Source organism: Pseudorca crassidens, chromosome 7 (assembly GCF_039906515.1).
Source record: "Pseudorca crassidens isolate mPseCra1 chromosome 7, mPseCra1.hap1, whole genome shotgun sequence".
In the NCBI taxonomy this organism is placed as follows: Eukaryota; Metazoa; Chordata; class Mammalia; order Artiodactyla; family Delphinidae; genus Pseudorca; species Pseudorca crassidens.
In genome coordinates, this window is record NC_090302.1 from 33,247,205 (window position 1) to 33,274,492 (window position 27,288).

A 27,288-nucleotide genomic window follows, 5' to 3' on the forward strand; every position below is an offset into this window, starting at 1 on the left:
ATCTATAGGGCAGGTCATCAGGAATGACAGGCTGAAACTCTCTGACATAAGCAGAAGCTACAATCCACAGGCAGAATTTCTTATTTTCTAGGGCAATCTCAGTTCTGCTCTTTAGGACTTTAACTTATTAAATCAGGCCCACCTAAACAATCTCCTTCCTTAAAGTCAGCTGATTGTAAATGTTAACCATATCTACGAAATACCTTCATGGCAACATTTACATTAGTGTTTGATTGAATAACTGAGGATTAAAGCCTAGCCAAGCTGACGTATCAAACTGACCATGTCTATTAGTTTCCGAGAATTGCCATAACAAACTACCACAAACTAGGTGGCTAAAAACAACAGAAATTTATTCTCTCACAGTTCTGGAGGCAATAAGTCTTATTAGCAGAGCCACTTTCTCCCTGGAGGCTCCAGGGGAGAATCTGTTCCATACCTTTCTCTTAGTTACTCGTGTTGCCAGCAATCCTTGACATTCCTTGACTTGTAGATGCATCACTCCAATCTCTGACTCCATGGTCATATGACATTCTTCTAGTGCGTTTGTCTCTGTGTCCCTTCTACTCTTCTTCTAAGGGCGCTGGTCATTGGATTTGGGCCACTCTAATGATCTCATCTTAACTTGATTACATCAACAAAGACCCTATTCCCAAATAAGGTAACATTCATAGGTATCAAGGATTAGGACTTCAACAGATCTTCTGGGGGGACACAATTCAATCCATATCACCATCATACTTTGTTACAGCCCTTCATACCCTGGCCTTGTAAAAAAAAAAAAAAAAAAAAGAATGTAAAGGATTAAGAGTATGGGGCTGTGGTCACTTTATGATCCCAGAAGTTGGTTCAGTGTCAGACACAGTAAGTGCTCAATTCATGGCTGGCTTTGTGTCTCACACTTACTTAAGTAGGCACCTGTTGGAACTCAGTGGGGAAGTACCTGATGGAGGGCACAGTCTGGTTAAGTGCAGAGAAAAGTTACTCCCAAAAGGTAACAAACATGAATTCTTTAGGTCTTCTTGCTGGAAGGGCCTCAGCAACTCAGTCTGGACGTTTTCAGAATCTGTTCCTAGAAATCCCAAGGGAAAACCATCCAGGAAAGTAAAAAGGAGGCTGACTGGACAGGGCTCCAGTTATTCTCCCTGAAACCAGAGCATTGACACATTTATTTGCTTAATCCTTTGAGCTTCCTTATTAGATCATCGCAGCCACGTCTCTAATTACCAGAGGACTTGGTAACCAGGCCAAAGGAAGTACGTTGTCCAGGCCCACAGCTGATCAGTAGCAGAACAGGAAATAGAACAGAATAAAAAGGTATGGTACAAACTGCTAGATGTCTGCCAATATCCAATCTTCTCTTTTTCCTTCTCTAGAATCCTTTTTTTAAAAATGTGTTTGTTTCTCTGGACCCATTGTCTTCCAAAATAAAGACTATATTTCCCAGCCCTCCTTGCAACTAGGCATGGCCAAGTGACTAAGTGTGCCACCAATGGGCTATAAGTGGTGGTGTCAAATAGGGCTTCTGAGTAATGTCCTTAAAGGAAACTTCCTTACCTTTCTTTCTTGCTGGCTGGATTGTGGCTATGAAGACTGGAGCTCAAGCAATCACCTTGGGTCATGCACTGAAAATGGTGAAACACCATGGCAGAAGGAGTCCAGTTCCCTAACATTGTGGACACTGAACCAGTCCTGCTGGCCTCCTTCCAGGCTTTGTTTAGTGAGAGAGAAATAAACTTCTATCTCATTGAAGCCACTGTTTCTATGGGTTTTCTGTCTTAGGCAGCCAAGTCTAATTCTCACTGATAAGCAGATGATTAATTGCAAGAGAATTCTCCCCAAATCTGACTCTGATGGTACGGTGATTTTAAAACCAGGCTGAAAATTCTTTGATACTCCCTTCCCTTGAAACAAGGCAGACTTCTAACTGCTTCAACCAACAGAATATGGTAGAAGTGAAGTTCTGTGACTTCTAAAGCTAGGTATAAAAGGCCATGAAGCTTCCACCTTGTTCACGGGACCACTGTTCTCGGAGCCCTGAGCTGCCAGGAAAGAAATCTGACGATCCCGATGCCATCACGCCAGAGAAGCCACAGGCAGACACACAGTCAACAGGGTCAGCTGAGCCCAACCTTTAGCCACCCTAGACAGCCCAGGCAACAGACAGGTGAGTGAAGAAGCCATCTTGAAAGTGGCTCCTCCCCAGTCATTCAAGTCATCTCAGCTATGGCCCCAGATGTCACAGAACAGAGAGGTGCTGTCTTCAAATCCCTGACCCACAGAACCCATGAACATAATAAGATGATTGTTGTTTTACACCATGACGATTTGGGATGGTTTGTAACACAGCAGTAGATAACTGGAACAACTGGATGATTTTAATCAACATATTTCAAGAGGAAATATTACTGAGCATCTAAACATGTGCCAGGTACTGTGCTACAGACTAGGCAAACTACAATGAGCAACTGTCGATGATAAACAAAGCTGGATACTAGTTAAATGGGAAAGACAGATTTGAATCGGTAACATACCATTTCAATAGGGAAGGAGGTCCAGTATGAACTGATTCAACTTTGATTTGCATAGGGGTAACTGGGAGTTTTAAGTAGAGCTGAGGAAATGAAAAATTACAAAGGATTGGTCAGCATAAATGCTGATTAGCCCAGATATGTCTGTTGGCTTGCAATCATCAAAGTCAGGATTCTATCCTCCCACTGAGACTGCCAGACAGAGGCCCTATCCTTCCTGACGATCGCATTTTAAAGGAATGACTGGGGCTTCCCTGGTGGTGCAGTGGTTAAGAATCCACCTACCAATGCAGGGGGACACGGGTTCGAGCCCTGGTGCGGTAAGATCCCACATGCTGCAGAGCAGCTAAGCCTGTGAGCCACGACTACTGGGCCTGCGCTCTAGAGCCCGCGAGCCACAACTACTGAAGCCCGCGCGCCTAGAGCCCATGCGCCACAACAAGAGAAGCCACCTCAATGAGAAGCCCGCGCACTGCAACGAAGAGTAGCCCCCTCTCGCCACAACTAGAGAAAGCCCGTGTGCAGCAACGAAGACCCAATGCAGCCAAAAATAAATAAATAAATAAACTTAAATAAATAAATAAAGGAATGACTTTCAGGTCCTTGAGAAAGATACTCCTGAATTGTAGGAGATACATACACATCTCAAAGGGACAGAGAAAGGATTCACAATTGTAAGCCCTTTTCAGTAAATGTTCTTAAAAAGGGTGGTCAGGGGCCTCTGGTTAGGTGTTGGACAGAGCAAACAGCAAATTGTTTAGGTAGTCTTCAGCTTTCTCAGGCAGGCACTTAAGGGGTGCTAGTGTCACAGTCTTGGAAACTATGTTAGTGTTTAAGTCTTTTAAGGTGAGGGGAGGCGGGTGGATGAAATCATTTGTGTTGAGAGTCTGTAGTTTTTACAGGCCAAGTTTGAGCCCTAGTCAAGATGAAAGCTCAGAGGAACCTGTCTAGAATTTGGTCAAGGAGAGAATCTTTGTCACAAGACAGATACTTCTGACATCATGGTGCTGAGAGTGTAATGGAATGGACAGATAATAAAAAGATAACTTATTAGAGTTGTGATAAATATTTTGAAGAAGCATTGCAGGGTGCTAAAAGGACTTATACTAGTAGAACCTGGTTTAGTTTAGGGGTTTAGGAAGGTTTCTCTGAAGAAGTTATGTTTACACGGATACCTGGATGTTAAAGTGAGATCAGTGATTTGAAATCATACTTTAGGTTAATCTGGAACTCCCTTTGCTGCTGCCCAGCTCAGGGAAATGAATAGTTTTGTATCTCCTGTAGAAAGATAATGTGTAAACTGGTAAGCTAGTCCCAAGCTTTTTATCAAATATTCTCTATTTTCAAAGGGACCACAGCCCAAAAGTTAAGAAGCATAAGTCTGGTCTGATTCTCTCATTTTACAGATGGGGAGCCTAAGACACAGAGTGGGGAGGCGGTCTTGAACAAGTTGGTGGCTCAGGCAGAGTAGGATCTAACTTGCCATCTGCTTCAATTCACAGCCTCTGGTTACTGGCCTCCCTGGAGGATATGGCCCTTCCATGAGCAGCTCCCCCAGGGCTCCAGGAGGGGGATGGGGTTTGAGGGGAACCATACAAAGCAGCTCCTACCCGGAACTGCTGCTGCTATCAGACTATAGACTAGTGGGAGGTGACTCCATGCACAAAACAGAGTCCACTGGTTGGTGCTGGAAGTCAGGTGTGATAGGAAAGTCTTGGAGCTGTGCCTTTTGGTCTCTGTCCAAACGCCCAACACATTTAAGATCTGTCAGATTAGAAAACAGACAAGGATTACAACTTGGATCGGCTTACCAAATTGGAATGCTTCCCAACAGAGGCTTAGTTGCAGAGAAAAGAGTGATGGAATTAGGCCTTACAAGACCTGGGTTCAAGTGCCAGGTAATGGATACAAGCTGTCACTTACTGAGCACCTATATGTGCTGTAAACTGCTAGCATCTCACTTTACCCACTGACAATCTTGCAAGGTTTCTTCTCTGAGGAAACTTGGGCTCAGAGAAGTGAGGTGGTTTATCCAAGGTCACACAACATACAAGGGGCAGAACAAGGATCTGAGGCCAGGTCTCCTGACCCCTAGTTCAGGATTTCCTACCACACACCTCAATGGCAGGCTGCTGTGAGACCAAAGACCAAAGACAGCTTAGCCTCGTGGGTAAGAACACAGCCTTGCAGCCCGCTTGCCTGAGCTCAAATCCCAGCCCCATCACAGATTGCTGTGCAGCCTTAGGCAAGTCACTTAACCTCTTTCAACGCAATGTGCTCATGTATAAAATAGTGGTGATAATAACAGTACCAGAGTAGGGTTTTGGGAAGGATTGAGCGATGTAGTCCACACAGACAGCCTCCCTGGACACAAAGCAGGGTGGAAAGAGCTTCTGCAAGGGCAAATGGAAGATGACTAGTACTTTGCTACTCAAAGTGTGGTTCTTAGACCAGCAGCATTGGTACCACCTGGGAGCTACAACAGTTTGTTAACAGAGGTAAAGTAACAGGAGTTACTCTGCTTACCCAGAGTAAGTACTATGTAAATGTTATTAATGATGATAAGTTGGCATCCATAGAGGGCAAATCCAGCTGGGACCTTAATTCTTTTCATACCTCTTCCCAAATTGACTAACTTGTCCTCTCCTTGGGTTTCTTGTTAGTTTGAGGAGATAACTTGTTCTTTGACCACACCATCTCATCTGCTGCTCAACCAACAAATAGATTTCTGTAGAAGGCACTTTTGATTTGTCATATTAGCTCCCTTCACAGGGGATCATTACAGCCCTTTTAGAGCTTAATAAGTTATACGGTAGTGGTACTTCAAACATTAGTGGGGAAAAGATGACTGATTCAATTAATGATTGGGGCAACTAGATAAACATTTGGGAAAATAAAGTTAAATGCCAACCTCACACCTTACACCAAAATAAGTTCCAAATGATCTAGAAATGTCAAAGTAAAAAAAGAAAAATAAGAAAATCCAATGATGAAAGTACTGGATGAAAAAACCCAGAGACCATTATGGAAAAGATTTATAAATTTGACTACATAAAAATTTTTAAATTCTGTAAAGCCCCAAATAATGTAAACTCAAAAGACAGAAGACAAATCAGAAAGACATATTTGCAGATGACATTTACCCAGTATATGAATCAACAGAGAAATAAAAAGAACAAACAGAAGTAAAAATGACCAAAGGATTTGAAGACAGCTCCCACAAAAAAGAGATCTAAAATGGTCTATAAATGTATCGAAATATGCTCAACTTCTCTACTTAAAAAGCATGCAAACTAAACTTCCTCCAAAATACTTTCTTCACCTATCAGATTGGCAAAGACTAAAAAGGTTATTAATTCCAGTGTTGTCAAGGATGTGAGTAAACAGGCACTCTTATCCAGTCAGTAGGAATGCAAACTGGTACAACCTTTTGGAAAGCAATTAGGCAACATTTATTTGAAATGTTAATGTTCGTATCCTTTTGGTTCTGCAATTTCACATCTAGGAATTTATCTAACAGAAATAGATTCATAAGTGCTCAAGAGACAAGCTTACAGGAAGCTTATCGCAGTATTGCAGGGGTCCCCAACCACCCCCACCCCCCCCACCGCCGTGGACCGGTACCGGTCCTCAGCCTGTTAGGAACCAGGCCTCACAGCAGGAGGTGAGCGGCAGGCAGCGAGCAAAGCAAAGCAAAGCAAAGCAAACGAAGCTTCATCTGCCCATTGCCCCCCATCACTCGCATTACTGGCTGAACCATCCTCCTCGTACCCCCCCACCCCAGTCTGTGGAAAAACTGTCTTCCACAAAACCGGTCCCTGGTGTCAGAAAGGTCGGGGTCCGCTACAGTATTGTATATAAAAGCAAAAAGTTGGAAACAACCCAGATATCCATTAATAGTAGATTATAAAATGAAGTACTGCACATCCATACACTAATATGCCAGAGTGTCATTAACAAGAATGACATTAATTCTAAGTGTTTAACATACAAATGCGTTTAAGATGCATTGTTAAGTCAAGAAAATCAAGTTGTAGAGCTGTATGGATAGTATGATTCTATTTGAGTAAAATACATTAATATATAAAAAGGAAAAACTCTAAAGAAATATTCACCAAACCATTAACCATATTATATTTATTTCTGATTAGTGAGATTCTTTGGCCCTTTCATTTTCATTCCATTTTTTTTCAACGAATATTTATTGATTACCTACCACTTGGCAGGCAATGTACTAGGTTCAAGGGATATGATGGTAAACACCCAGAGCCATTGATCTCAAGAAGCTTACATTCTGTATTTCTACAACATTGGAACTCTTTACAACACATATCATCATCTTATTAGGAAGATATTTTAAGGTAAATAAATACTCTTTAGAGATTATTTTACTTCCAAACCCTCCTTACCTCCTTTCTAATCCATTGCACCAGTCTCTGATCCCCCTGTCCCTCCTTTCCAACCTGTTTCCTCTCTTTTCCTACAACTACCCAACTCACACCCAGTTTTTCTGCCCAACTTGTGGTCAAGCTCTCCCATAAAGCTGTCAGTGACACCCTCAAACTCTGAAACCTTCCTCTGAATTGATAACAAAAGCTCACAGACCACCCTGTTCCACAATCACGTGGGATTCCCTGGGGGCCAGGGGCTGTGTCCCTATCATCCAACACACATAATGTCTGGCACACAGAAGGCACTCAGTTAATGTTGGTTGAACGGGGATTGTGTTGGTGATGGAGGTACACCACTCAGAAGGCCCTTCAAGAGAACCTGCTGCAGGGAGAACAGTTGACTAAGAGACTCTAGCTGCTATGCCTTCGGGTCCTCCGTGATATTCTTGCTGAGGCTACAGTTCCTCTGGTTTCTCCCAGTCAGTGACCAAGCATGGGAGGGACACCAGAACCCAGCCATTTCTGTTTGACGCAGGAAGACTTAGCAGACTCCCTTTGCCTGGGGACTCCCCATCAGCCTGGTCGAGTCATTCCCAGAACTGCAGGGCAGTCTGAAGCTCTTCCTACCCAAGCCTCCTCCCTTTCCACTCTCTTTTCCCAGTTGTCAGACCTGCATCTGGGTCTGAAGGCTCTCCTTCCCTTTTCTTCTTCCTTCCACCTTTATCGTACACAAGCATTTCTCCCAGGAAAAAAAAACATTATGGCATTTGATTCTTAGAGGACCCAAACCAACATAGGGATCAGTGAAAAGATACTGGAAGAGAATTCATAAATAATAAGACTATAGATACACTTGCAGAAGAGATTTATGTATAAAGATGTGCTGGATCCATTCTTCCAAACCTTTGTGCACACAAATCACCTGGGAATGGTGTTGAAATGGATTCTGGTTCAATAGGTCTGGGGTGGACCCAAGATGCTGTATTTCTAAGAAGCTCCCAGGATGTATTGATGCTGCTGGTCCAGGGACCAGAGTTTGAGCAGCAAGGTGCTGGAATCTTTATTTGCCCCGCTCGGTCTCTCCTCCCTGGGAGGCTGACTGTGAGGGCCACATCAGTAGGCTCTGAACCTCAGGCTAACAGTTATGTTTGGCCAATGAGGAGCATTGACAAGAGATCAGAGGGCAGGAGGAGGATGAGGTCAGAAGTTTTTATTCCTCTGGGGATTGCTTCCTACTGGGTTGCCGTAGGATGGCTGCATCCCTCTACCAAAGGCCCAACTCCTATCAGGTAGATCTCTCCAGTTTTCTCTCTTGCAGAATTCCAGTAACTGCTCTCTCCCTTTCCCCCTTCAGGCCTGGGGTGGTGATGGCTCCCTACTGTTGCCAGCCTCTGAGTACTGCAACATCCCTTGTAACTCTTAGTAAATACTGCCCACGTGTCTGTAATTAGTTCTTTAGTAAATGGTCCTCATTTCCTCAGCCAAATGTGCCACCTGTCTCCTGCTGGGAACCTGACTGCTACAAGTGCTGTTCAATGCAGAATTTTTTTTATAAGAGCAGAAAACTGGAAACAACCTAATTGTGCATCATTAAAAAATGATTAAATAAATTACGGTACATCTGCTTAATGGTGTTACATGCAACAATTAAAGAGGATGCAGTAGGGATGTCCCTGGTCGTCCAGCGGTTAAGAATCTGCATCGCAATGCAGGGGACTCGGTTCGATCCCTCGGGGAACTAAGATCCCACATGCCGCAGGGCAACTAAGCCCACGTGCCACAACTACTGAGCACTCGGGCCACAACGAGAGCCCGTGTGCTACAACTAGAGAGAAGCCCGCGCCTGGCAACAAGGAGCCTGCACACCACAACTAAGACCCGACACAGACAAAAAGAAAATAAATATATATATATTTTAAAAAAAGGATGCAGTAGATCTATGTTCATGGAAAGATGCCCAAGCCATTTATTTAATGAAAAAAGGGCGGGGGAATATTCAGAATAGCATGCATAGTAGGAACCCACTTCTTTAAAAAGTAAAATAGTAAAATATGCATTTGTTAAGGCTTGGATTGCATCCCCTGCTCAAAACAAACCTAACCAAAAAGAATGGGGGTGGGGGGGTTCTGATTCCATCTTTTTCTATCACTTGTCTCTGCTCTTCTGTGTGGTGGCTTCACTCTCAGGCAGGTTGTCTTCAAGTGGGGGCAGAGCGAGCCCCAGCCTGGCTTATGACGTCCTGACAGCTGACAACCTTTAACAAAAAATCCTGCACTGAAGGAATTGGAATGAGCTTGGACATACGCTAATCACTGAACCACGTGGACTGAGAGTGGGGGAAGGAGGCTCCCGAAGAGAAAGAGGGTGTCTCTTCCCCAAGTAGGAGAGGCAGGACAGGTGTAAGCAATACAGATCCACTCTAGAGGGAATATTTGTAGTAGACATTTGTTATCCTTTTTGGCTGCCCAGCATGGGAACCCCCTTCCTATGCTGGAGAGTCTCCTACCTTCTGGGGCACACACAATGGAGCCTACCTCCCATTATACATGCTGAAAAAGCTAGAAATGCACTTTCCCAACTCCCTTTCTGCCAGGCAAAACACATGACCTGGCCAGGCCATTCAGATGCTCCCATCTCTGCCTTGGACTCTGAAGCTGGTGACACCAAAATGGGCCTGTGCAGACTCCATCCTGGTATAGGGTGCAGCCTGGCATGATTTGGGACATTGTTCTTGGTTGTGGGGCCTCCGGGGCTGGTTCTCTGGCCCCGTGGGATCTGTGAGCTATGAACAAAACCTCGTATTAAATCCCCTTTCTTCTTAAATTATCCAGAGGGTTAATTTCTGCTGCTTGCAATCAAGAACCTTGATTAATGCCTATAAGTAGGTGTGCATGTTTAAATATGTATGAAATATTTTTGGAAAGATAAAATAAATGTGAATATTGGTTACCTATGGGAAGTAGGACTGGGAAAGTGGGAAAGTGGAGGAGGAGGGAAAAAGGCTTTTGCTTTATGCCCATTTGTATTGTTGGAATTTTTTTTTTACCATGTATATTACTTTTACAGTGAAACAACTAGTTAGTAAAATATAAGAAAAGACACCTGAATAAATACAATAAGACAAGGAAGCAATTGCTCAGGATTTTCAAGGAACCAAGTCTTCATTAGACATTCAAAAGAAAGTCATCCTCAACTCTGTTGTGATGAACAGAGCCAAATGTGGAAATGAGTGACAGTGTTTGTTTAATTAATTAATTAGTTATTTATTTTGGTTGTGCAACTAGCGGGATCTTAGTTCTCTGACCAGGGGTTGAACCTGTGCCCCCTGCAGTGGAAGCTCATGGAGTCCTAACCACTGGACCACCAGGGAATTCCCCACACCTTGTTTTATTGTGCTTTCCTTTATCGTGCTTCCCAGATGTGGCATCTTATAGACTGAAGGTTTGTGGCAACCCTGCATGGAGCATGTCTACCAGCACCATTTTTCCAACAGCATTTACCCACTTTGTGTCACTGTCACATTTTGGTAATTCTTGCAATATTTCAAACTTTTCATTATTATTATATCTGTTATGGTGATCCATGATCAGTAATTTTTGATGTCACTATTGCAAAAAGATTACAACTTGCTGAGGGCTTAGATGATGCACTCTCTCCAAATGTTAGCATAACTTGACTGCTCAATTCCTTCAGGTCTCTTTGCAAATGTCACATTCTCAGTGATATCTTTTCTACCCAACCTATTATAAAATAACATCCCATCCTCTAACCCATTTACTTGGATTCTGTTATGTTCTATTTATTGTTTTAATAACATTCATCACCATCTGACAAGGTATTTACCTTGTTTGTTTTCTTAAAGACTATTGCACACTTACTAGACTACAGTATAGTGTAAACATAAATTTTACATGCACTGGGAAACCAAAAAGTTGCATGACTCACTTTATTGCAGTGGTCTGGAACCGAACCCGCAATATCTCTGAGATATGCCACCTCCCACATGGCCGAAATGATTAGCTCTATTACTGAATCTCACACACTCAAACACTTGCCATGACTCTCCATTACTCACAGAATAAATCTCTAGCACTGAAGCATTTTGCAGCCTGAACCCTGTGTACTTTCGAGACTTTTCCTCATTTTACCCTTCACCTAGAAGACCTTATCTTCCAGCCCTGCCGGTCCATATCCGAAGGGCATTACCATCTTTGATCTGCCAAAGCCATGACCCTTATTCCTTCCTCATGCCCTCATCAAGTTTTGTTCTGTATTATAATTCTATATACTAGACTTAGTCATTTAACAGTCAAGTTAAATGACCTAGCACCTACCATATGTCTAGCTTTTTGCTAGGCTTTGGGACCATAGCTCACAGTCTGTGGAAACCAATTACCCCAGATCAGAATGTTAAGTCTGTTATCGCGATGAGAACGTGTAAAGCAATTGGCTGGCAGGGCTGCTCTCGTTAGAATCTTTCTCTTTCCCTCCGCCTGGATTGCACTCTCTCCAAATGTTAGCATAACTTGACTGCTCAATTCCTTCAGGTCTCTTTGCAAATGTCACATTCTCAGTGATATCTTTTCTACCCAACCTATTATAAAATAACATCCCATCCTCTAACCCATTTACTTGGATTCTTTTATGTTCTATTTATTGTTTTAATAACACTCATCACCATCTGACGTACAAGTTACTTACTTGTTTGTGTATTTACAGCCTCTTTCCACTGTCAGGTCCAGGACAGCAGGGATTTTATTTTGCATCTTCTCCGGGGCCTAAAACAGTGCCTGGCACACAGTAGTCACTCAATAAATACTTGTTGAGAGTAGAAAGAGAATTGGACTATATGTCAGAAGACCTGGGTCCTAGTCACAGCTCTCCCACACGACAGTCGTGTGGGCTTTAGCAAGACACATCCTCTTTAAGCCTCAGGTGCCTCCTCTGTAAATTGGGGGTGATCATCTCGGCCCTTCCCCGCGGCTGACAGCACTGCTGTTAAGTATCAAACAGTGCGTCTCAAACTTTAACGTGCCTCAGAATCACCTGGAGGACTTGCTAAGATACCAGTGTCTGGGCTCCATACTCGGTTTCCTATTCAGTAGGTCTGGGTGGGATGAGAAAATGTTCATTTGTAAAATGTCCCAGACGGTGCTGCTTCAAGAACCACTGACGAAAAGAGATGAAGGTACAGGAGGTGATTGTAGGCCTAACGCCCGTCCCAGACAAGTATGGCACTGATGGCCCGGCAGGACATTCTGCGAGGACAGAGTGGACGCATCTGTTCCTTAATTCAGTCAACGACCATTTCGGAGGCGCCAGGTTAGTGCCGGGTGCCGGAGGGGTCAGCGGCGCGTGCCACAGGCCAGGCCCGTGAGCCCGTGTACTCAGACCCTGGCCCAGTGGTTGGGAGCTCGCAACGTGAGGAGGGCTGGGACGGCCGCTCGGACCTCCGCACGCGGCGGGAAGTATCCGGAGCAGCGGGGAGGGCCGCAAGCGGGCGCCCAGAACGCAAAGGTAACCTCGGGAGCTCGGCGGCGGACGCAGCTCGAAACTTCCCGGAACCCGCTGTCCAGCCCCCGCCCCCGACGCCGGCGATTGAGGCGTGCCCTCGCCCTGGGCGCGCGTCCGGCACACAGTAGGCGCGCGGCCCGGCCCTCCTCACGCGGCCGGCACACAGTAGGCGCGCGCGCGGGCGGAAGGGGGCGCCGGCGCACGGTATCCGGGGGCGGAGCCGGCTGGTTCAGCGGCGCAGACGGACGCGGGCCGCTGGCCGCTGGCCGCGATGGGGGAGGGCGGATTGCCCCCGGCCTTCCAGCTGCTGTTGCGCGCCTGCGATCAGGGCGACACGGAGACGGCGCGGCGGCTGCTGGAGCCGGGGACTGCAGAACCGGCGGAGCGCGGCGCGGAGCCCGAGGCGGGCGCGGAGCCGGCGGGGCCCGAGGCGTCCGGGCCCGGGGCGGGGTCGGCGGCCGGAGCGCCGGTGCCCGTAGATTGCTCTGACGAGGCGGGCAACACGGCGCTGCAGTTCGCCGCGGCCGGGGGCCATGAGCAGCTGGTGCGGTTCCTGCTGCGACGCGGCGCCTCGGTCAACAGCCGCAACCACTACGGCTGGAGCGCGCTCATGCAGGCGGCCAGGTGAGGGGTCCGGGGCGCCGGGGGATCCGGGGTGGTGTCCAGCGGCCCCCGGGGCGCGGGCGGGCTCAGGCGGCCGGACCTGCCCGGTGGCCCCCCGCAGATGCCCCGGGAGGTAAAGAGTGAAGGACTGGTTCGAGAGAATTGGAATGGTAAACTTTGAGTAGCTTGGGATACGACGAGAAGTGGACGCTCTTTTTAATAAAGTAAAATCCGAATCTTAGAAACATTGGCCTTTCAAAACACAATCTGGAGACAGCAAATAGAATCTTAGAGACTTAGAACCTTAGTGATGTCCATTTATTACTTCTGGCAACAAGGGTTTTCTAAGAACCTACCTACCAACCCTAGCTTGGCGTTCGGGATGCTGCGGTACCCAGGTAAAGTTCCCACTGGAGCAGCTCACATGCCATTGGGTAGGCCAGGTAAAGGAACAGCTTTCACGGGGAAAATTGGGGGAGCTTTTGGAGAGCAGACTCAGTTTCAGGAAGCGGGGGAAGGTTTCTGGTAAGGATGATGTATGTATTCAAGTCGAGACCTAAGGATACCTAAGAATTGACCTGGACGGAAGAAGTGGAAGGTGGGAATGGGGTGATAGGAGGCCCGTGCAAAGGTTTGGAAACCAAAGTGAAATAGGCATTGGTAGGACTGCTAGAACGATGTTGTGGCTGGGAGAGCCTGGGAGTAGTGGGAGATGCACCGTGGCAAGGCTGCGAAAGGTGAGCTATCCTAAGGACACTGGGAAGTAATGGAAGTTTCTAGGCAGAGCAACTGACAGAATGAGATTTATGTTTTCAAAGATCACTTTCACTGCACCGTGAGGATGGATTGGAGGGGTGAGCTAGAATCGGAAAGGCTGGTTAGGAGGGGATTGCAGCAATCCAGGAAGAGGTGTTGGTGTCCTGGACCAGAGCAGAGATGGTGGTGTGAGAGCAAAGCAATGAGTTTGAGATGTACTCAGGAAGTAGGATGAACCGGACTTGAAACTCTGGTATAAAGAAACTCTGATATACAGTGAAGTCTCTCACTCCTGTCAGCCAACTACTTAGGTCCCACCCAGTTTCTTGGAGAAATTCCCCAAGGAGGGAACAGAAGTCATTTGTAATTTTGATGGATATTGCCAAATTGCTCTCCATACAGGTTTATTAGTTTCCTATGGCTGCTGTAACAACTTACTACAAAGCCAGCAGCAATCACATCACTCCAACCCCTGCTTCGTCATCACATCTTCTGCCTCCTTTGCCTCCCTCTCCACGTTTAAAGGACCCTTGTGATTCCACTGAGCCCACCTGGATAATCTCCCCTATCTCAAGGTCAGCTGATTAGCAACCTTAATTCTATCTGCAACCTTAATTTCCCCTTTGCCACGAAACCTAACATATTTACAGGTTCTGGGGATTAGGATGTGGACGTCTTTAGGGAGCCCATTATTCTGTTGACCACAGTAGTATTAACCAGTTTACCCTCCTGGCAGCAGTGTATGTGAGTGCCTTTTTTTTCCTGCAGCCTCTCCAACAGAGTATATTATTAAACTTTTGAATTTTTGTGTCTGATGAGTGAAAAATATCTCAGCGTGGCCGTGACTTGCATTTGTTAAATTGAGTGAAATGAAACATCTTTCCATATGTATGAGCCATTTGTTTTTCTAAAAGGCGTTGAAATCACAACATTCTTACCCATAATCTTCTCATTGTGACCCGATTATATTTCATTTCTGAGTTCATTTCCAAGTGTTACATGGTTGTTCTAGTTTAATTTGTATTTCTGGAAAATTTTTACTCTGCATTATTTTCGTCGTTAAATATATCGTTTTCCACTGCTGTGTGATATTCCATCCATGGGCACTACTTAACCATTTGTGGTTTGCTTAACCATTCCTTAGCCCTTGGGTATTTATTTCAGTCTGTAAACACACCTAGGTAACGCATCCCAGTTGTAACACTTGAGCTGCCCATTCACATGGGTAGTGCAGTGTTTTATGTACCTATCATTGTGTTGGGACTCCTTGTCTTAAGACACTTGATTTGTTGCCCGGAGCAGTGTGGGGTGCCCATAAAACCTTTTGGGCTATGGGCCTTACTTCTGAGGTTCCCTGTCTCTCTTAGTGGCCCCATCCACTCTTCCAGGCCGTCTAGGCCTTAGCATCTCTCCTTCCCCTCTGCGTTAGTCCAGGCCGCACATTTATAAGTGGCCTCCCACTGCTGTCTCCTCTTCCAGGTGTGCCTTCTGTAATCCATCCTCTGCAGAGCTTCCAGATCTTTCTGAAATGAATGTTTGGTTGTGCCTCTCCTGGGATAGCTCCCCTAGTCAGAGCCCTTAGCATGGCATTTGAGGCTCTCACATTCGGACCTCTTCCCAAATCCTCTCTTCTTCTTTCCCCCTGGCTTCCTAAATTCAGGCCAAGATGACATCATCCAGGCCTTCTCTTGTGTCTCCCTGCATGTTCTTTGTTTTTTTAAGTTAACGTTTATTGAGCATTTACTGTGTGCCAAGAATTTCGTCTCCACTTTATGAATGAGAATTTGACATTACAAAATCTGCTCATGAGCATTCAGCTAGTCAGCAGATTTGGGGAGTCCAGCCGCAGAGTCCTCACCACAACCATGTACTGGAAACCTCTTCTTCCCCTTCTCCCCTCAGTGAGTGAAGCCCCCACTTCCTCCCAGCTTAGCTTCTTCTGGGAAGCCTGCCATGATATCCCCCCTGTTCTCTGGTCTCTCAGCCCTGGGCAGGCCTCTGCAGTAGTGCCCACCACTCCCACGTTATAGCTGGTCACCTTTGTCAGTGACACCCAAACCTGGCCGTACATCAGAATCATTGGGACGCTTTTCCAAATCAGATCCCTGAGTTCCCTTTCTGGGATTGTGATTCAGAAGACCCAGGGGAGGGACAGGGACTCTGTGTGACACGAGGCTCCCCGGCGACGATTCTCCCACATGGTAGGTTTGGGAGCCACTGACGCGCACCTAATCTCTGAACTCCCACCTGGAACCGAGGAACCCTTAGTGAGCCCCGGGGGCCTTGCTGAGTGAGATTTATGTCTGCAGGACCTGGTTTGCTGCAGGGTGTCTCAAAGACCCTGATCACCAGTTTTTTGCTGCTAACCAAGTTCTGCAGGATGGTCAAAGTCATCTGATTAATTTCATCTAATGAAATTTAACCTTGATGGGACAGGAGACTCAGAAGAATTAAGCTGAACTCTGCTAACTAATAATTTAACATTTTTAGAGGATTTTCCTTCTTCTCTACAAGTTGGTATTGTAAAAAGAGCTGGAATTTGTGGTCCAAGTGTCCTGACTTTATCACTTGCAAATCGAAAGGCTCTGGACTAATTATGTTCCTCTTTTTTCCTCCATTTATCTTACAGGTGCTATTTTGGAAGCGTTAGCTATGACATACTCTCTAATTTACTATGGTAGAATGGGATAGTCCTATGAGATGATGAGAATTGACTCAACCTTTAGCTGAGCCTAGATAGGGCCTGGGTACTTTAAAATTTATTGTACTTCAGTTTGTGATACTGACCATCTGGACTGTCTGTGCTGGCTTGTGCTCAAGCATTCGCTTGCCTAACCTGCATCAAGAGCTCAGTGTTGAGGAATAATATGTAGGGAGACTTCCTAAAGGATACACAGTTTGTCTGACCCTTGAGTCAGGATGGCCAAGCACATGGCTGTGTGCCGACACGTTCCAGTCCTGTGCTCTTTCTCCTTGAAAGTAGATAGGCCTCAGAGATGGTGCTCCTGGCAGCCACCACTTTCAATGAAGTGAGCATCTATTTATCTTCCCAGCTCTCTGTGTTCCAAAGCTCATCATTGGATCAGGACCATCAGAGGCCCTGTGCCTGGACTGCACTTTGGTCTCTTGTGAGTGTTTTAGCATCAGAGATGGTTTCATTCATGTTTTTTTTCCTATTCTTAAAATGATAACCTTTGTTGAGCACTTAGTTTGTGTCAAGCACTGTGCTAAGTACTTCAAATGAATTAACTCATTCAGGCCACACAGAATCTGAGGAAGTAGGTACTGTTGCCTTCCCCATTTTACAGATAAAGAATTGAGGCTCAGAGAAGTTAGGTTACTTGCCCAAGGCCACACAGCTAGTAAGAGACAGAGTCAGATTCACACCTAGGCAGGTGCTCCAGAGCCTATGCTCCCAGCCTCTGCTCTCAGCCATGAATCCTGTAACTCACCATTTTCCTCTTGGTGTTGGCCACAAGGAAGCCACTTGCCAAATTTGCTAAACACTAAAGGGACAGCTTATATGGTGTTTACTCTGGCTCTAATTTCACCCTTGGCTTCCTTACTTTCCTTCTTCTGCCCTTCACTTTTCCGCCTGCCAGCGTGGCAGAGCTGGCCTCTCAGCCCAGTGCTTTGAGAGTGGGAGTGTGTGCCAGGTCCTTCAATACAGGTGTTAATTGCTGACATTAATTGGTAATCATAGCAGCTGCTCAGAAAGCCCTGAGCTTCCCTATCTTCAGTAATTACCTATTAGAAGCTTAGCATCCACAAAATTATCTCAGCCTTCATTGAATCCTTTTATATTTTCAGCCTAATTGAATGACCTCTTGGGCTACTCACGAGTTCAGAAAGCATTCCAAGTGTCAGCATTTCTGCTCAAATTAAGCGCTTTTCCTCCTTTGTGAGTTTGTTTTACCAGAAAAAGTGGGCTTTGGGATTTTAGGGTCTAGGTTCAAGTTTTGACTCCATGGCTTCCAAATTGAGAGATTCTGGATTATTGCTTTCCATTGTAATCTTCAGTTTCCTCATCTGTGAAATAGGCATTATCAGTTTATCTCAGGGCTTACTAAGATCCAATAGATAAAAACAGGATTTTTATCTGTTATCTGCTGTCAGGGATTATGCTAGATTTTATCTCATGCTTGATAACTAAATAGAGAAATCTTTTTTAAATTTTTAAAATATTTTTGGCTGCGTTGGGTCTTAGTTGTGGCATGCAGGGTCTTTGTTTGTGGCGTGTGGGCTTCTCTCTAGTTGTGGCGTGCGAGTTTTCTCTCACTAGTTGTGGCGTGCGGGGTCCACAGCGCATGGGCTCTGTAGTTTGCGGCACATGGGCTCTCTCGTTGAGGCGCAAGAGCTCAGTAGTTGTGGGGCGCGAGCTTAGTTGCCCCACGGCATGTGGGACCTTAGTTCCCTGACCAGGGATCGAACTTGCGTCCCCTGCCTTGGAAGGCGGATTCTTTACCACTGGACCACCAGGGAAGTCCCTAAATAGGGTAATCTTTTAAAGTTATCTACTCCAACGGAGGATACACCAGTTCTTCGGCCATTTCTGTTGCCTGTCTGGGGACCAGCCTCTGCGTGGTTATGCCAACTGTTCATTCACTCACTCATTCGACAAAATTTACTGAGCTCCACTGTGGGTCTTGTCCTTGGAGAGTGCACAGTCTAACAGGAAGACACAATTATAGAAGGAGGGCCCAGGTACATCAGGAGGGGTGAGGACAGGGTATTGTGTGTGTTCAATTGAGGGACACCTGAACTGATGTGGGGAGATGATCTGGAAGCTGCTCAGAGGAGGTGAGATCTGAGCTGAATCCTGCAGCAGGATAACGGTGTGCTTAGACCCGTAGACAAGGACAGGAGGGTACTCTGGTCAGAAAGGCAGGATGGCAGAGGCATGGGAGGAGTATAACTGCTGAGTGCAGGTGAGCGTGGCAGTACAGTGTGGGAGTTGGGAGGAAGTAAGGTTGACAAAGTTGGCAGGCCTTTTCGGGAAGTGGGGGAGTGGCCATGAGATTTAGGTTTGCGGAATATCATTATGGAGAATGGGCAGGGAGACAGGCTGGGGTTGCAGCTCTCCACATTTTTGCCAGATTCAGTCCACTCTTGGAGAAGAGGCCAGACAGGCCCAGTTCCCCTGCAGCTGGGGAAGCCAGTTCACCAAGCTCTCCCTCCGAGCTCCGCAGGCTGAGTGACCCGGTGCTGTTCAGGTTCACGTCCCAGAAGGTATTTGTAAGTTCAAAACAGAGTTCAACCTTGGCTCTGCCTCCACAGGGAGGAGGGAGGCCCTGGGTTTAGAAGAAGTACAAAACCGCTTCCGTAAAGGAGGGGAACGCCACAAGAGATTCATTGTAAAAGCTGCCTCGCAGATGCAGACCTCATGCCGGCATTACGGTCTTGTAAAACCTGGCGCCGCCGGCCCCTTTCTTCTTGTTGTTCTTTCCTTTTAGTCCAAGGCTCCTTCCAGCTCTGAGCCCAGAAAGATTGCGCCAACCCCAAACGCTGCAAAACAGAACTCTTCTGCCCTCTGGCGGCAGACGAAGGAAGAAATTTTGCTGGGAAAAGGCATCTGTTTTCCTCTTCCTGGTATTAGAGTTGGTGGGTGCATGTCTGTCTCCCCAGCGTCCCAGCCAGGCAGTCGCTCAAGCTTCCCTGGAGAGGGTCTGGCCCAGATCGGATTCTCAGCCGCCAGCAGGGGACATTCCAGCCAGAAGGTGGCAGCAGGCCTCTGGCGAGAGGTGCCCCCACCCGCCTCTGCTGACCACAGCTACGCCACACTTCTTGGCATGGGGTCCGCTGTCTCATCTCGAAGGACCTTCTGTGCATGTGTGTTTGGGGCTGGGAAGGGTAGACGTGAGTCAGACATGGGCCCTGCCTGTGGGGAATGAGAACACAGAGAGGGAGCTTACCCAGCTCTGAAGCAGAATCACACGAACTCTCTGCGATGTGGGAAGCAGCGTGGTGTAGGGGAAAGCGGGAAGGCAGCAGGATTCAGACAGACCTGGGCTCTGACCCTGTGGCCACCTCTCACCAGCTGGGTGACCTTGGCCTGTTGTGTGATGTAAAATGTTTAAATGATTACAATTGTAATAGCTAACATTTATGTGGTGCTTCCTTTGGCCAAGCACTGTTCTAGGTGCTTTATGTATGTTTTATATTTATATATATTAACTCATTTAATCCTCCACAGCCCTTGAAGTAGATATAATCATATCCCCATTTTAGAGATGAGGAAATGAAGGCACGAAGAAGCTAAAATTCTTTCTCCAGGTAATGCAGCTAGTGGGTGGCAGAGCTGGATTGGAAACTAGACAGGGCAGTGGCTTGCCTTTGTGATGGTGTGTATGCAGGGCCAGCACAGTGCCTGGCAGCAGAAGAAGGCCTTTGATTATAAGCAGCTATTACAACTTTAATAGTTAATGATTCAATAGTTAATAACTAAATGATTACATGAGCTGTCTCCTCATCACTGCCCCATGTTGAGTGTCACTAATTGTCCATCTTCCTGGCAGATTTGGACATGTGAGCGTGGCACACCTCCTTTTGGATCACGGGGCTGATGTCAATGCCCAGAACCGGCTGGGGGCCAGTGTGCTCACTGTGGCCTCTCGGGGTGGCCACCTGGGCGTGGTGAAGCTGCTCCTGGAAGCCGGTGCCTTTGTGGACCATCACAAACCCTCAGGCGAGCAGGCGGGGGACGGCAGGGACGAGCTCCTGGACGTCACGGCCCTGATGGCCGCAATCCAGCACGGACATGAGGCTGTGGTACGTCTGCTGATGGAGTGGGGTGCAGACCCCAACCACGCGGCCCGCACTGTGGGCTGGAGCCCGCTGATGCTGTCAGCACTCCTCGGGAGGCTTGGCACGGCCCAGCAGCTGGTGGAGAAGGGGGCCAACCCGGACCACCTCAGCGTGCTGGAGAAGACCGCCTTCGAGGTCGCACTTGACCGCAAGTACAGGGACCTTGCAGACTACCTGGACCCGCTGACCACTGTCAGACCCAAGACAGGTCAGGCTGCGCCACCGCTAAACTACCCCCTCGTCCCGCCGTGGCCTCACAGAGGACCCCAGATTGTGTTTAAATGGCAAACGCCGAGGGGTGTCCAAACAGAAGGGCATGTGGAAATCGCAGCCTGCGGGCTAGTGGGACTTAAGATGTGCCGTGGGGGAGAATCAGGCAGGGGTGCCTGCCACGTGCAGGTTCCTGGCCCACCCTCCCTCCAGAGAGTGATTTGGTAGCTCTCAGAAGAGCCTGGAAACCTGCACAGCAAGGCCCCTCCTTCCTAACCAGATGATTCTGGTGCAGGAGGTTCTGAGATCCTTCTAGAATGGGTCAGCAAACTTCTGTAAAGAACCAGATAATAAATATAGTATTTTAGGCTTTGTGGGCCACACAATCTCTGTCGTAACCACTCAGTTCTGCTAGAATGAAAGCAGCCTACGTGATATGTCAAGGAGTGGGTGGGGCTGTGACCAGGAAAACCATCATTCTAAAAACAGGCACGGGGTAGTTTTGGCAACCCCTGCTCTAGAACAGTGTGCCTAACCTCAGTTGCCAATGACCAGTGCCCAGAGACTAAGTCACATAAAATTTAGCCTCCTTTTCTGTTGTGTTTTTTCAACACCTATTAGTGTATCCTGTTTCTTTTTTCTTTTTGCCATCTTTCTGGCACTTAAAGAGATGTCTAAACTTGCCATCTTTCTGGCACTTAAAGAGATGTCTAAACAATCCTTAGCAAATCTGCTACAGGACATATGTTTCAAAACCTCTAGTTCATCATGTGCAGTAGAATTGTGTAATGCAGAGTCACACGGCCTCAATACCCTCTGTCTGTGATGCTCTGATTTCAGTGGCAGGCCTGAGACGACCTGGGCTGTAAGGCTGGGCTGCAGCATGTGAGCACGTAGGACTGAAAGGTAAAAATTGGAAGAAAAGGTCATCAGACAGACAGGCTAAAAAGACTTGAAAGTGTTGAAAGGTTTGAACCATGCAAAGAATACGCAGTAGTCCTGTCAATCACTTTGTAAATCAACTACATTTCAATTAAAAAAAAATTCAAATGGTCAATTAAAAAAAGTTCCATCAATCAAAAGATGCTGCACATTTGGGAAATGCTTATTAGAAATACACTGTCGGGTCAAAATACTCTGAAATAAACATGTTGAAAAACCCCGTAACAACAGAGGGATGGCGAAAATGAAGAGAACGCCAAACAGAAAGGAAAAAGAAGTAAAGTTTAGGAAAACCTATCTGGAGCCAGGAGACCTCTTTACTTCTTTGCAGATCCAGAGAGGAATAGAGGCTGGTCAAAGGTCACATACCGGTTAGAAGCTGAGTGACACTCAGAAGGCGAGGGAATCCATGGGAAGAGCACGGGGATGTGACTCCGCCCAGTTGGAACACTTGTAGGGCCGCTGGGAGCTGGGCATGCTTGTAACTCTCTCTGAGCCTTCCTTTGCCTCTTGTGTAAAATGGGGTTAATGACAACTACCAGGTGGTCATGAGCAGAAAATAAGCCGGCCTCTGGGGTGTGAGCCCTTGGGCTAGAATGTAATAGCAATTCAGTGTTAGGTCCTGGGGAAGAGTTGCAGTTGGAAGGTAGGGCTCCAGCCTCACACAGGGTATTTTCCTTGACGCAAGGCTGCTGCCCTCCTTTAAAGGCTTTAGTTCCATTTGTCTCTGTAGCCAAGATCGGGACGGGAACTGCCTTCTCATGTCCCTGCTCTGCCAATAGGCAGACTCTTACCTCACCCCCACCCCAGGGAGGTTGGCTTCAGCCACGTTGCAGGTGAGGGAGATCAGGCAACTCGCTCAAGGCCTCCACCCTAGAAGTCGACAGTCTGGAACTTGCACCCTGCCTGTAGCCACTGAGCTGTGCCTCTCGTACTGCTTATTCTCCTCCTTCCTCAGATTTCCCCCAGCCGGCGTTCTGGGGTCTTAGCTCCCCACGTGCCTCCTTAGGGACTGCCCTGGCACCCTGGGAAGGCGATGCCCTCATCTCCTCGAGGTGCGGTGGGGCAGACACAGTGTTGGGCTTGCCCAAGGTCACCCTCTACCAGGATCCACCCAGCCTTGCCTGTGCTGGCCAAGGGACCTTGGACCAGCTGCCTGCGTTCTCTAAGCTTCTGTTTCGTCATCCATAAGTGGGTGACGGGAGTACCCCCTGCCTCACAGGACTGCTGTGACAATCAAGTGAGGTCATCCCAGCCCAGAGGGAGCACGTGAGAGATGCTGGCAGCTGCCTCACCCCTGTTACCGTAGTCATTCTATTTGATGGGACCGGGTCATGGTTACGAGCAGACTTCCCCATCGAGCAGACCAGGGTTTGAGGCTCAGCTCTCCCACTTTGTGGCTGGGCGGCCTTGTTGTATTCATTGTCCCTCCAGGACTCCAGTGTCCTCTTTCATAAAACAGCCATAATAAATGCACTTACCTTGTGAGGTCCTATGAGCTGTGGTAAGATAATGCCTGTAAAATACATACCCCAGTGCCTGGCACATAAAGAGCAGTGAGTGAAAGCTACCAAAATGGATTTTTATTGACCATTCATTCATTCCGTTACTCTGCAAGTATTTGAGTGCCTACTATGTACCAGGCACTGTTCTAGGCACCAGCAAACAAATCAGACCTAATCCCTGCACTTGAGGACGCTGGCCTCTGTAGGCGAGACAGCCAAGAAACAGGAAATAAGCATATTAAATAAAATAAGTTACATAGTACGGTAGATGGAAGTACCATGGTGGGGAAGAAAACAAACAGGGGCGAGGTGGAGGGTGTGGGAGCAGTGGAGTTGGGGCGATACAGGCCACTGTATGAAATAGGGCCGTTGGGTGGCCCCCTTGAGGTGAGAGTTCAGCCTACTTGCAGGAGCTGAAGAAGTGTTCCATGCGGCCTCTCAGGGAAGAGCCTTCGGGTAGGACAACAGCAAGGGCAAAGGCTGTGTTACTAATAATGACAGATTATTAAGTGAATAACATTAGGCCCCAGCTTTTTTTGTGAAACGCCAGAAATCCACCCCGCATCGGGGCCTTGGAGATCCCCAGCTCTCTCCCTTGCATTAGCTGCAGGACAGGATATCTTTGAGGCTGTAACTGTCCTTGTGACACCCTCCCCACCCCCACTGTGGTTGTTCCTTGGGCTATGGAAGGGTCCCTGGAGTTGCTCTGATACTGATGCAAAAACTGGAGCCTGGAGTGAGGAAAGGACCAGCCCAGGGTCACTGGGCATCAGGCACAGCTGCCCCAGCTTCCTGGGGTAAGACTAGACTGTCAGTGATTCATTTGCACCAGAAGGTTGCTTAGCAACCAACACTAGGGCCAGGTGACACACTCTTTTCTGTCAAAGGGTCTTGGCATGAGAAGGCCCTGGCCCACGGCAAATTAGACTCTTAAACACTTAAAGGAACGAGACATATTTTTTGAAACCAAAACACAGTATCATTTCTTAATAGTATTTCAAAGGCAAAATTAGACACTTGGTTCCATGGCCCTGTGTATACTTCCTTGTAAGAGCCCTGGAGTTAACTAGTACCTTTTCTGGGGTGGATGCTGGTCACCAGGAAAGATAACAAAAATTGCTCTTTTTTTTAGAATAGAGCCTAAGAATTTCTGAAGCATTTTACCATCTATATTATCCACCCCTGCAACAACCACATGGTCCCCATGTTAGTGTGTTGTCCCCATATTAATGATGAGGAGACAGATCTCTCTGGAAACATGCATTCAGATTCAGGTACTCTGACTCGAGACTCTGTGCTCCTTGTGCCACGCTGCACCTTCCTCCCAGCTGCCGGAGGGGGCTGATCTGGACCAGGGATTTGGCCCAGAGTCACAGGTTTCCTCCTGCAGCTGCTCCATCCCCCCGGAGTTAGTCAAAGGAAGTCCTACATTTGCACACCAGCGAAGAGCCTGGTCATGAGGATGGATGCTTTCTGACGGGAAGGAGCAGGGTACCCGCTAGCTCCAGCTTCGAGGAAGATGACAGAGAGCAGATGAGGGAGGGGCTAGCCCTGGGTGGGCGCAGCAAGGCCCAGCACGAAGACATCAGTTGGGCAGTCGCCTGCTGGGCGCTGCATCTGCAAGTCTGGGGTAGGGGTGACTTTCAGAATCATTCAGATGGCTGCTTATTTGGGAAGGAAAGCAAATATTAGCATTGGCTCTTCTGGTGGCCACGACCATGACCTCCTCTGGGATTAGCTGCTCAGTGTCTCAGGGGTCCTCTGCTCTGGAATTACCTCATGGTTGTACATTTAGTTTTTAGACTAAAAGAATCATTGTTTCTTTTTAAAATCTTCATAGGAATACATTTTTCTAAGACTGTACTTTTCCATTCTATCTGAGAAAGGCCATCCCAAAGTTTGGAGTGCCTAAAAATGACTGCTTTATGAGTTGTGGGATCGGGAAATGGTCTGCTCATTCATGTTTTCTGGGCCAGATGACCTCCCACGGTCTGTGTCTGAAGCATTTTCAGACACTCTGACAATAGCCCTTCCAGAAGGTCTGCTGGAGTCATCTCAGGTCTCTGATTAGACTGCTTTTGAGAAGCAGATCATTTTTAAAGCTAGGCTGGGTCGTTACACCCTTGTGACTTTTCTGTTGTTTCAAACCTTTCCGTGGTTAACTTGTAAAATCTTTGTTTACCCAGATGAGGAGAAAAGGCGACCTGATATTTTCCATGCATTGAAAATGGGTAAGCGCTTGAGAAAATCTTTTTGGATATTTAAGAATACAGTGCTATTTTTTTCCAACCTAATTAATATTTATAGTCCTTTCCAAGGCCACCCAGAGTATTTGAGAAAGAAACAGGCATTTTGTTGTTTCCTGACTCTAGTTTCACCCAGGGAGGTTCAGACCCTGGAGTCTGGTAGTCATGCTGTTTTACACACAGGTTCCAGACTGCTCTCTCAGGCCCCCTCTGCCTCTCCAGCTAAATCCTGTGGCTATGTCCTGGCTTTTACTTACCTCTAAAATGCCTGGCTGCCCGCCTACCCGCTCCACTCTCTTTGTAATGAAGGGCTGTTTAGCCTAATATTGCCTCTCCTGAAATAGACACCCCACCTCCAGGAAGCTCGCCCTTATCCTCACCTCTCAGGGAGACCTGAGCTCTCCTTCTGCGTGCTCATTGCCCTTCATCACCATCCTTTTAAGATGTCGGTGACATTTTCTGTCTTTTGGTAAAGCCGTTCGTGTGCTTGCCTCCATCCCTCCTAGACGGAAGGATTTGAGAGTGCGGGCTACCTCTGACTCATCTTTGTAGCCCCTGCGATGCCCCGTAGCCCAGTGCAGAGGCTGGCTTAGCACATCTGTTACATGAAACCACTGGGTAAATGATCCTGCAGTGCCAGGCCCACGGATCACCAGGGCTTCTGCTTCTGCTTCTGCTTCTGCTTGCAGGAAACTTCCAGCTGGTCAAAGAGATTGCCGATGAAGACCCCAACCACGTGAACCTGGTTAATGGGGATGGGGCGACCCCACTGATGCTGGCAGCTGTCATGGGGCAGCTGCCTCTGGTGCAGCTACTGGTTGAGAGGCATGCTGACGTGGACAAGCAGGACGGCGTGCATGGCTGGACGGCCCTCATGCAGGCCACCTACCACGGGTCAGTGCCAGCTCCACTCCCTCAGTGGGGAGGCTAAGATGTCCCGGGCTGAAAGAGGATTCCTGATGGGTTTCTGGTACCGAGATGCTACAGATGAGCCCCCCCCCCCCAGTTATGACGATGTTGAGGCACTCAAAAAAGACTAAAAGCCACGCAGGCTCAGTCTATCCTGTATTCCTACCCTTTGTGTCCAGATTTCCTGTTGCCTTGGCACACAATTTCACCTGTGGTCATGAGAAACCATGCAGAAGGAAGGTTTTATACTGAAAGATAAGTTTCAGTTGAGCAAACAGATTAGTTCTTCTGGAGTTTCACATTGGTGTATATAGCAGCCCCCTGTTGCCCCTGTTGGGAATGAACATCGGCCATTTGTACCACTGGCTTCTCGTCTGATGGTGAGGCTTGTCCTAGCCCTCGTTTTGCATAGGCGTCAGCGTCGACTGGTGCTTCTGAATCCCTTCTCATCCAGTCATCCCTCTGCCCTCCTGGATGCCTCCTCCTTGGGGTGGGCTTGACCAAGAGGCAGGGATCTGCATACAGCCTTATACCTGCTCAGTGATCTGATTCCAAATTAGGGGCTCCACCCTTGTCCTGCTTCAGGTGATCAGAGCAGTCTCCTGCATCCTTTTGAAGTGGTTTCTTTCCTCATTTGATAGGCCTCAGACTTCCACATCAAACACCCTGGCCTGCGGGAGGCTTCATGTTTCAGCTGCAGGAGTCCTGATTTGGGGCTGGAGGGGCAGGGCCTGCATGTGGTCCTGGGGGCCAGTGGTTTTGGGGCAGAGCCCTTGGTTTTTGGTTTGTGGAAGGAACACTCAGGCTTTGATTTCTGTCATGGCTGGCCACAGTGTAGGGAACAAGGGCTGGGAGACACAGCTTTCCAAGCCCTTTT

At 47.4% G+C, this 27,288-nt stretch overlaps 2 protein-coding genes across 3 annotated transcripts in view; one reads left to right on the forward strand and one right to left on the reverse strand.

Moving 5' to 3' along the window:
• Positions 1 to 12,397, reverse strand: part of GALNT12 (polypeptide N-acetylgalactosaminyltransferase 12) — a 53,518-nt gene extending 41,121 nt beyond the window's left edge. The window contains exon 1 of the mRNA XM_067743839.1: positions 11,624 to 12,397. Within this exon, the coding sequence (XP_067599940.1) occupies positions 11,624 to 11,688 (65 nt within the window). The 5' untranslated portion in view covers positions 11,689 to 12,397. The remainder of the gene's footprint in view (positions 1 to 11,623) is intronic.
• A 179-nt stretch (positions 12,398 to 12,576) lies between these two features.
• The window catches only part of ANKS6 (ankyrin repeat and sterile alpha motif domain containing 6), a 56,589-nt gene continuing 41,877 nt past the window's right edge, over positions 12,577 to 27,288 (forward strand). For both annotated transcript variants that reach the window (XM_067743840.1, XM_067743841.1), the window contains exons 1-4: positions 12,577 to 13,060; positions 20,311 to 20,807; positions 25,443 to 25,487; positions 26,192 to 26,396. In XM_067743840.1, coding sequence (XP_067599941.1) covers positions 12,708 to 13,060; positions 20,311 to 20,807; positions 25,443 to 25,487; positions 26,192 to 26,396 — 1,100 coding nt within the window. In that variant the 5' untranslated portion in view covers positions 12,577 to 12,707. The remainder of the gene's footprint in view (positions 13,061 to 20,310; positions 20,808 to 25,442; positions 25,488 to 26,191; positions 26,397 to 27,288) is intronic.